The sequence below is a fragment of the Neurospora hispaniola genome (genome assembly GCF_033458365.1).
Source record: "Neurospora hispaniola strain FGSC 10403 chromosome Unknown B0T23scaffold_6, whole genome shotgun sequence".
Classification (NCBI taxonomy): domain Eukaryota; kingdom Fungi; phylum Ascomycota; class Sordariomycetes; order Sordariales; family Sordariaceae; genus Neurospora; species Neurospora hispaniola.
In genome coordinates, this window is record NW_026944411.1 from 1671151 (window position 1) to 1681851 (window position 10701).

The 10701-nt window shown below is 50.9% G+C and overlaps 3 protein-coding genes across 3 annotated transcripts; all 3 read left to right on the plus strand.

Moving 5' to 3' along the window:
* Positions 1–2166: 2166 nt before the first annotated feature.
* On the plus strand, positions 2167–3237 carry B0T23DRAFT_406372 (uncharacterized protein; the record flags this gene model as incomplete). Its single annotated transcript, XM_062839105.1, has 2 exons — positions 2167–2307; positions 3094–3237. The coding sequence occupies 2 exons, from the start codon at positions 2167–2169 to the stop codon at positions 3235–3237; spliced, it is 285 nt and encodes a 94-aa protein (XP_062690818.1).
* A 1474-nt stretch (positions 3238–4711) lies between these two features.
* On the plus strand, positions 4712–5035 carry B0T23DRAFT_414160 (uncharacterized protein; the record flags this gene model as incomplete). Its single annotated transcript, XM_062839550.1, has 2 exons — positions 4712–4936; positions 4976–5035. The coding sequence occupies 2 exons, from the start codon at positions 4712–4714 to the stop codon at positions 5033–5035; spliced, it is 285 nt and encodes a 94-aa protein (XP_062690819.1).
* Positions 5036–8219: 3184 nt separating this feature from the next.
* B0T23DRAFT_406374 (uncharacterized protein) lies at positions 8220–9684 on the plus strand (the record flags this gene model as incomplete). Its single annotated transcript, XM_062839106.1, has 2 exons — positions 8220–8942; positions 9004–9684. The coding sequence occupies 2 exons, from the start codon at positions 8220–8222 to the stop codon at positions 9682–9684; spliced, it is 1404 nt and encodes a 467-aa protein (XP_062690820.1).
* Between the last annotated feature and the right edge of the window lie 1017 nt (positions 9685–10701).

A 10701-nucleotide genomic window follows, 5' to 3' on the forward strand; every position in this document is an offset into this window, starting at 1 on the left:
CTTACCTACAGGTGTTGGCTCTCCTCAACCACTACGAGCAGGATCGACCAAGATGATGTTTGCGCGTGTGTCCGCGACACTAACCACGTTTGGTCTCTTTCTTTGCATTGGTGGCCGTCATCTAACTATCAAGAGGTCAGAAATCAGTAGCTACATGTAAAGTCTTGCTGGTGACTGTAATGAAACTTGCTAATCTAATGACACGAATGTAAGATCTGTGCAAGTGCTCACCTTCGTCGGTCGTCAACTCACTGTTTCGATATACATTTTTTTTTATCAACTTCCCGAACTATAGCATGTGTGGTCTGCTCCGTCACTGTGCTCACCAACGCCCCCGAGACACAAAGAAAAGACATTCAGAGATAACACAATATCACGAGTGCGGCCCCAACACAAGACACAACAGTACCTATGTGCCACTTGAGATTCAGGAACAAGAAATCGGTTAGGGAAAAACAGCACGGAGCAACGAGGAACAGGAGAGATGAATTATTCCGGACGCCACCCTGCTTTTGTTGTTGTTGTCAGAAGGGATTACTGCCATTCCGGCCACGTACACATGCTGTTTGCATGTACACAATGTCATAACCGCAATGGAGATCTGTAAGACCAGGCGTACCCAAGCGATAAAAGTTTCCTGTAGTTTGTCACAGTGAAAGCAACGGGGAAAGAATGCTTGTCACCCAACGGAGGAATAGATGGGGTGGTAGGTAAATTCAAAATCCGATTGTGGAGGAGGTTGGGTGGTTGTTAAACACGGCGGTGGTCATCTGCAACCGGAGCATCTCCCTACTTCGTATTCCATCTTTCTAGTGTTCGAAGAGACTACACTTGGTTGCAGCGCAATATACTTGACGTATGTAAGGCGCTACCTTGTACCTGGCACATTCTGTAGCTTCTCTTTGTTCAAGTCGTTCTCCTCGGGCGCTCGGTGTAAGGCATTTGACAATTCTTGTTTCCTCACGTAAATGTACCTAGTTAATGAGGAGCCATAACTACCATCCACACACACATGCGGCAGCTTGGGTGATGTATTATGGTATCGGGAAGTGTGTAGAAGAAACAAACAAATCCAAAAAAGAAAAATCATCCTTCGCTGAGGGTATCAACGTACACTTATATCTCCTAGAACACACCAACATGCTGTGATCGATAAGGCAGTTCCGGGAGGTCGGTAAAGGCATCCATAAGCTGTTCGACGTAACTCTTCGATAAATCCATTGTCAAAAAGGACTCATGGACTGTGAGCAGGTACACCAGGAGAACAGTCAAGATATCTTGGTACATACAAGCGATCAACACGCCAAATTGAAATGCGCAAACCGAAATTGTTTTCTACAAGTATACAGTACATGTGAAATTTTGGGCACACAGTACATACCCTTGCCATGGGCCCGGCGCCTATTGCTGGTTGCTTTCAACTCACCAATACGCAGTGTCCTGCTGGGTAATCTGCCTCCCGTCCCGTCTCACTTTGGACTTGTCGCGGTATGGGATCGTAAGCAAACAAGCCCGGTGCATGCGCTCAGCCGCCGGGGTGTCGTTACACCAATGCCTAAGAGTTCCGTTTTCTAGGCGCCGCCAGGGTTCAGTTTGATCCTGCGAGCACACCGCGCTGTAGACGTAATTGATGACGGAGAAACCAAGAGTTGTGGCTATACAGAACGGTGAGCGGGTGAGGGGGGTCGAGATGCAAATTGCCTACGAGTTTGACAAGCTGTGACCAACCCTGAATTTCCCGCCAGCGCCGCCACCTAGTGGACGCTCTGCAACTACTATGCTACCTAATGATGCACTTGAAAGTTAAAAATCCGCATGGGCCACCAACCCAACCCAACATTGCTACCTCTCCGCACACGGACCTCCGACTTCCTGTAGTGTAAGAGCTATCAAAACTGTATCAAGGTGCAGAAGAAGATGACAACAGCGGGATGAGTCTAGAAGGAGGCCGGGGAATAGAAGAAAAAGGCCCAACGGTTGCCAATCGTAGACGTTTCGTCTTAGCGCATACCTTAGATATGAGCATTGTTCCTACCTCTGTTCGCAATAATGATGAAAGCAGCCCCCCCTTTTTCCACAGGCCCGGTTGTTGGCGGCTGCACAGCATTCCACCTTGCCATTTGAATTCACTGCGAGTAATTCGCAGGTTTTATCGTCGATGAAGATATGGGAACCGAGGTCAGCCAAACGAGTCAGGAGCTATGTACCAGTACTGCCTACAACGACCGGCCTGGAACCCGTCCCCATGGATCCAGCAGACGGGCCAACAACGGGAACGGGAAGGGAGGCATGACATTAGCAGGGAGTGTAAGCACTGCGTGTCCACTTTCTTGGGGAGGGTCTGCCCGAACCGATGGCGGCGGGAACCAAGTTGTCAAAATCTGGTAGTGCAATCTTGCGCCATTCCTGGGTGGCTCCCTCTATCCTTGGGGCCCTGGAAGCGTTGCAGCATGTAGACTACCTAATGAGTGCATTGCCTCGGAGGCATCGAGCGGCGTCAACCGTCCTGGGCCGCGATTCCATTATGGCGGGGAATCTGGAGACGGCGACGAGACTACATATGGTTTGGATAGTTTCAGGGAGGCAGCCTCTGATGTTGACATCCCGTCGGTATTCTCGAGGGGAGAGGAACACCCAAGATAAAAAAAGGGAAAAAAAAAAAAGGGGGGGGGGGGGGGGGGGGGGGGGTGGTCCAAGATCTCTCACACCTTGTCTCGAGAGACCAGGTGGCATAAAGTCGACGCACACACGGCCCCGTATCGAAAATAGTCTGGAACTTGCATTTTTGTGGTCCCCCTTTTGTGATTGTGGAGATCCGAAGCGGCTTGTTGGGACGCTCTGACAAGGATGCTTACACTATGTTCTGAATCTGGGGCTAGTGGACGTCAGCATCCTGGGGCATGACTCTTCGGATATGCGACGGGGGAATGTTGCTGAGGGAAGATCTGAGAAAGACAATCAGGATATTTCGCCAAATCACGGGTTCTCATCGCCACGATATATATGTTGAGCGAAGGTATCTTGTAGCCTACGTTAGAGTAGGAGCGTGGAGGATAATGTTTCGTTGGCTCGTAATTACCATCGTTTGGCTAGGCCGTTGCCGCTGAGGCGTTCCAGTGCGCTGAAAACCAGTGTGAAAGGCCGGAGCAAGAGGCATCCAATTGTGTTGGGATTCTGAAGAACGTCGCTATCTTCAAAACCTCGGCAGCGCTTTTCGACATGCAGAAGTGCGAGTGAGGCAAGTTTACCATTGTGCTGTTGTACTGCTGTGCTGCTGTAAAATGCCAGCTGCCCTGACTTTGAGCAGCTGGAAGGCTTTGCCGTTGCGTTGGTGTTAATTCGAACCCAGCAAATCTTGTTGGTTTCGTTGGACCTATCAAGGTACCAGTTGAATCACCCGTTGAACGATACCGTAGGTATTCTTTTACCTTGGATTGTATCTTGTGGAGACAGTGATAGAAGATGGAAATGTTGCTCGGCGCAACCGTCACCACAAAATACATCAGTGTGAGGAATAATGGCAGGTACTCGGGGTGTGTGGCAAAGCTGCACCTGGGATAGTGATATGCTAGGAAGGAGCTATGGTTCAGAAATCGAGTGCTGGTGCAGTACGTCTACCTCTAGAGGTAGGACTACCAAGTGGAAGCGAAAAGAAGAGGATGCCATGATCCACGGGATTTAATGCCTTATTAATTTCGCTATCAGCTGTCATATTAGCATCTTATTCATTAGACCCTTCACTACAATTTCCGGAGAGACACTCGAAGCGGACTGGCAGAGTGGACTTGCCCGATGAAAAGACAAGAGTAAGCAACACTCGCGGTGAACAGGGTGTTTGTGCTGTTAGTGACGCCCAATGAAGGGGTTCGAGCTTGGTAACTGTGTAGCAAGGGACGCAACCACCGTTTCTGAGTTGGTTACTTATGCTCGATCAAACAGGATTGCGACCGTGCCGTGCAGAGGCGCCTCCCTTCAGTTGACAGGACGGCATGACAGACGGACGGGTGAACCCGGTGCACTATAGTCACGGGAAACGGGAGTTCGCGAATTGGAGGACATCAAGTTGCTGCCTTTGGACAAGGCATGCTCAAGATTATGTCGGCTGCAATGCACAATGTGAGATCATCCACTTGCTTGTCGGCCACATTTCCATGCCTGGGTTCCATCTCTGGGCCGCCACGCATTCAGCGTCAGGCTCCATGACACCTCTGTACAGGAGGCGTAAGCACTGGCAAGGACAACCCGGTCAGATTGCTCTGAGGATCACGGAGCCATATCTAAAGGAGTATTTACCCCTATTTAGCCTATCCAAGTCCGCGCCCGTCTACCACCCAACTTCAGGATGTCCAGCGCCGTCCGGTCTTCAGTCATCGAGATTGAGACCGACTGGAAACATAGAGTCTTCGGGGACTGCTCGAGCGGTTGCGATCGTTGGAAGCTTGGAAATGATAGCGGTTGTGACATTGGCATGGCTCAAAGCTGTTCGCAATGCTGCTGAGACAGTGCCCCTCTGGGCGTAATATTTCAGGCCTTTTTGCTCGCGACATCTTCATCTCCAAGGGCAATGGGTCGCACACCTTGGTGTGAACTACCTGTTATGACGGCCCAACCACATCCCTAAAAGACGGAGGAGAGCGAGCAACCAGCCCACCGAAGCCACTGTCCCGAGAAGATGCATACCCCACGGTGTTGAATGTGGATTGTACTTCTCATGTCCCGGCCGCTTCCCATCTGGCGTTGTCTCTCGCAGAGATGGGACAAGCAAAAGGAGACTTGTCTCGAGGCTACACCGCATGACGCTGTACATGGCAATGTTTGGAGGGCCGGTCTTCCTTTGTACATCAGGCCTTATGAAGACAGTGAACTAGTTGTGCGTCTGATAGTCCGTTTGCGCCTCTGTACGCCGTTTCTCTCCAACACTGGGCCGGGAGTGGACGTGTGTTTCTGATGAGAATGGCCAAGAGGATTGCTAAAGTGCCTCCATGTTTCGGGCCACGACAGTGAAATTCCCGAGACTGTTGGTGCCAGTGTCTGACGTTCCGATGCATATTCCGAATCGGACTACCAGTCAACTAACGCCTAATCTTCCCTGCCTCAAGTTCGCAAACCTCTTTTTTTTTAAAAAAAACAAAAAAAAAAAAATTTTCTCGAAAAAAAGAAATGGAGGATATCGCGCTAAGGCAAATGGCCACTAAAAGTTTGGGTATGCTATTGATCGTTTGCATGGACTTGAATTCTGCTCCCCTGCCACAACACAAAGGTTAGTTTGGAACACATGGAACCCTGATCCTGGAAAGGCATGAGGGGAGTGATGTAGGGACACATTGTGCTTGGCTTAGTCAAAACTCAATCAGCTGATATCAAACGATCATGATCACCACGCCGCATGAAGGGCTGTACAGGTAAGATTGACCTTGGAAAGGTATATCAGCTTTCTGTTGGTGCTAAATATGGGCCGGAATACCGGTTGATCGACGGCGATTTAACGGGCCGAGTTCTGAGGTCTGAAATACCGTTGTACATAAATGATCCAATTCTTGGAACATGGAAAACAGTACGGTGCTGCTCCTTGCTAGACCTTGGCAGATACATTTACCCACATGGAAGGTAGAGGTACCTAGATATACGAGCTGTACTGCCGCCCTTCTCAGATGCAGTATATCATTCAAGAATCCTTGGAAGCGCGGGTCCAAATCTGTCGTCATGTTATGTCTCGCCCACTGCCGTCAATGGGTATTTCAAGTAACTCCTTGCTTCGCGGCCTAGAGGTAATTGCGTGCTGGGTATCGGCTTTAGTGAGTGTGGAAAGAGGATAACTCGATTTTTTGGCAAAAGCGACTAGGTAAGCGAGGAAGCTGCGGCCCCATCTGCAACCACCTGCTAACCGCAAATCTTTGCCTTGCGATCAGTCATGCCTATAATAACTACACCGGGCTGCTGCCGTTCAAGTGAGCTGAAAACAAGGATGGGAGTGAGTGGAGGGAGGACCTATTAAGCATAATCTTTGTTATGCAATTGTTTTTGCTTTCGGCTTGCTAATGATGGGCGGGTATGGCGGGCGGCTTTCTAAAACCTACCCATGAGTCAAGTCTGGTTGGTGGTGGCCAATCTTGTCCATAGTACAGTGCAATCACGAGGTACCATCAAGAGTATCAGAAAGGTGTCAGAGATATAATCCAATTCTGTAATTGTATATATAAGTAATATGGAACCTTGAGTACAAGTTTCGGAGATCTAACGTACTATATTAAATCTTGCCATTTTTTATTTAATTTTTCAGATTAATGGTTTTTTTTTTTTTTTTTCAGAGTCTATATATAACATTTTGTCAACATAGGCAGACGCAATACGCTAGCCTTCCTCATTCTTTGGACGCCTACGACCAAAGCCGCTTCGTGAATGGCATTCACGACCTTGACCATTTTGCTGTGTACCGGTGGGTATCTCGGATTAGCACGATGCTCCTAGGACAACACGATACCGCCCGGTCCCCGTGTCGTTGTCCGATGTGACTCGGAATGACCCGCGACGGGCATCGGACCGCCTGGGCGTCCCCATTCGAAACGGGCAGTCCCGGCGCGCAGCACCCGCCCCGCCTTCACACATATTTGACGGCTTGCAAAGCGAGTCTTCAACCCTTTCCCATAATCCGGTGTTATGCCAGATGTCCAGAACCTTCCGTTTCGTCTCAGTCTTCCACTCTTTAGACGACTCTCGGACTGATCTTTCAAAGGGCGCCCGTATCTTGCTGCTCGCCTTCCGCAGGACATCATCCCAGCTTGTACCTTTTTTGCTCGCTTGATTTTGAAACTGATCTCTTTGTTTCGATGATATCCCAATACTACCCAAGTAGGATCTGAAGAAAGGACAGGTGTCATGTGTGATAACTGAATGTGGAGTTTGTTACGAGAATCGTACATCGTCGTTATGGTATCTTCTACACAGTACAACTTGGATGAAATGCAAATTGCGGGCCAAGATTGACTGCAAAGTCTTGAGGTAGCTGTTCCAAGGAAGTACCCCCCAGCCAGTTCCAAGGTCAGTGCATGCTAGGGAGAGCGGTACGTACCGCCCCGCTCCCTCGCATCGTAACAGAACCTTGGAGATACTGCATGGATACGGAAACTTACATACAGGTATGACTGCGCACACCGTATCTGCTGCCGTATATGCGCTGCAGTGTTACCTTCCCTGGCTACCATACGGTAACGTCCACCTAAACGGTCCGGCTTACCTACCCCATCGCATGCAACGCAGGCAGCCTGCACGCTAAAGCTCACTAGCGGGCACTAAGCACCCAGTCCACCGTCGGTCGGGTTGGAATGGAAGCTGCCGTGGCACTGGTCGTGGTTTGAGCCTGTGACCCAACGCAGCGGGCAAACCTTGCCAATCCGTCAAAAGCCGGGCGAGTCCTTTTGAAATAATAAGTAATCAGCTCGCTTCTTCCATCATCCCTCCGCAATCCAACCTCTCAAAATTTCCCTCTCCAACCCGCGCGCAACTTCCACTTAGCAGAAACCTAACAACAGAGACACTGGTCGTCGGCCGCGCTTCGCTGCCGTTTTCCTTGCGTCGTATTTTTCTCTTCTCTTTCGCCACCATCTGTGTCGCAACGAACCATCGGCGAGTGCAGAATAGCCATTCTGACAAGCCTTTAATTCGACTGTGATACTGAGTTGGGACCTCGGCGCATCGTCATCGGTCACGGCCACGGCTTGTCCCTGCCTGCATCTGTGTTTTACGCCTGCGCTGGGGCGAGAGGAAAAACAACGAAGAGTCGGACTGAAAAAAAAAAAAACTCGATTGAAGACAGAACGATCCTTCTATTAGGAGTCGTACCTCCCAGGTCATCGCGCCTGGTCACGCAAAGTCAGTTCACCCAAGGTATTTTTTTTTCTCTCTGCCAAACGAAAGCATTTCAACTTCCTGCGCCACATAAGCGCGATGGCCGATATGCTGTCTTTGACGGCTTGACAGCTTCATTTGCTACTTATCACCACATGCCACTTGGGTGACGGGGTTGCAGGTCCAACACCCAACTTGCTTCTACCTTCACCACCAACTACGTCGCACAACACGCTCTTCAACGTGCCTAGCACGACCCCATCCCTCGCAGCTACTAACACAGTCGTTAGTAGCCTCTATCAAGAGTTGTTTCGACACGAAAGCTCTTGAAAAGCGGACATTGGTCCGAAAAGCCAGCACTGACCTAGCTCATGATGGCGGGTAGAGGTTACCCCTCGAGAGACGGACCTGAGCAGTCTAACTATCCTTCGCCTCCGGGTGACGACGAAGAGAGGCGGTCACAGTATCCCTTGCCGCCATTAACGACCACCAACATGGCGATGCACCCATCGGCCCCGGCCCCAGCTCCGGCCAACGGCTATCCCCACGATCAGCGCTACCCAGATCAAAGATTCGGGGCCGGACAGAGGTACCCCCAAGATCCAAGAGGGGATCCCAGAGGCGACCCCAGAGGCGCCTGGACAGATGCACGGGCTCAAACGAATAATGGATACGGCTCGCCGAATCCACCGCCTCCCGGTAGCTATCCCCCGTTGTCTGCGACTCATCCCCCCGGATACGCCCCGCCGAATTCGAATCCGCCCGCGGGTGGATTTGCTCCCCCGACTTCGCAGTACCAACTGCCGCCAGTTCAAGCCGCACAAGATCAAAGACCGTATGACGACAGAAGGCCTTATGATGAGAGGGGACAGTACCCAGACAGAGGCATGCCGTCGGATCCATACTACCAGCAGGGTCCACCACACCAGGGACGCGGCGGCGGGTATGGTGCAGACGTATATCAGTATCGTTATCCTCCGGCGCCCAACTACCCATACGGACCCGGTGCTCCTGCGGCCCCCCCGCCTCCGCAGCCGCAACAAGCTGCTCCGCGTCAACGGACCTCGATCGCGTGCAAGTATTGCCGGAAAAGGAAGGCAAGTACATTTCAACTGCCCCTCTTTCCACGAGCCTTTTGCTAACTCTTCGGCTCAACAGATCCGATGCAGTGGGTATCAGAATACGACGAATGGCAAGTGTTCCAACTGCGACAAACTGCGTATCGACTGCATCTTTCAACCTGTCAGCAGCAATCCATCGACGGCATTTGTTCCCGTAGCAGCGGTGGCAGGCGGTGTTCCTCCTGGAACACCACTGTTTGGAGCATATGGTCAGCCTCTGCCTTCTTCTGCGCAGCCACAGCCGCAGCCGCCGCCGCCTCGTGGCTATCCGCACCCGGCATCAGAGTACCCTCCCCCACCACAAGTTCAATCACCTAGTCTCCATTACCCGCCGTTCGATGACAGAGATGCCAGTCGCCGGAGACCTCGCCCACAAGATGAGGAACATGCGATGCGGCTACCTCCCCCAAACAACGCTCGCGACGATGATCCCCGGCGCAGGTCCCCAGCTTCCATCCACAGCAATGGAACACCGCCGATCTATCAGCAACAATATCCTCAGGGTGGCTATGAACCAGATAGGTCGCCCACTCCTCACAGGAATAGCCCCGGTAACCCCGCGCCGACTATTCCGTCACAGCCAAGCGCACGTCCTGGAATTCTTCCTCCCAACGCCCCGAACCCGATGAGCTTGGATCGGTTTTTAGAGAATGACTCCCACAGAGACACGAATAGGATTGACCGCGATATGCTCGGCAGGCTCAACAGGCGCAGCTAGGAGCGGCTCCTTCTCGATGCTTAGAGGGCTTGGGCCAGTCTTTTGGTGTGGCTTGAAAAGACGCTGGGTGTCCATGTTTTCGCATGATTATCGCCCCGCTGAGCGGGAGCGAGAGGGGAAAGTTGATGATCTAATCTCATTGTGTTATTTTGTGTTCAAGGTCTGCCGCAGGTTGCTTTTTTTTTGTATGGCTCTGGTTTGCTTTATCTTCACGCACGACTCGGGAACGAAGAGCCATAAGCAGAGGGCGGGTGGATTTGTACTTGAAAAGATCCGGCTGCCTCAAGGCTAAAATGGGTGTTGGGTGGCTCTAGTCATTTGTCTGGTATGTTGCATGTTACTCGCTTCTCTTTTATAATGGCGCGCAACGGGTACACCATTTGTGGTCAGCGGCATGCTTTTCGGTGGGAGGCCATTTTATCAGTTATTTATGTACTGCAATCGCATCAGCTCTTTTGAGCCATGATCTGTAGCTCTGAACTCTAGCGTTGAAGGTGCGTCGTCTACTCTTGCCTCGTGAGTCGGTCATGTTTTAAAGGCCTTTAAATAGTGGCGAGCCCATGTGAAAATTGGCTTGCGTTATACATTTCCGGGCCATCATCAGCACCACTTTCAAGTCGTCGAAATGTAGCATAGGTTTAGGTATCACGCAAAAAGCTTTCTTGCGAGCCAACATCCAGTACACCAGCTCACCAGTAACTCTGACCAAACTATACATGTGGCGACCAATGGGCCGCAATTGTTCCTCGTATTACTATCAACGCATGCGAGCAACCGTATGTGTCCGTTTCGGTACTGTCTGTCTTAGACAATCGAACAGGCAAGCTGTTAGATGCGATGAGTGCCAACCACTATAACCAAGAAAGGGTCTCCTCTAACTACCTAGTGCCACTAGCCACATGAGAACCGGAAATATGGTGATAACACTCTTTCCACTCCTCTGCTTCCTTCCTCTTTAAAGAGAGGAGGGAATACCTTATTTGAGATTCTGCTCTTGCGTACGATACATGACACGAC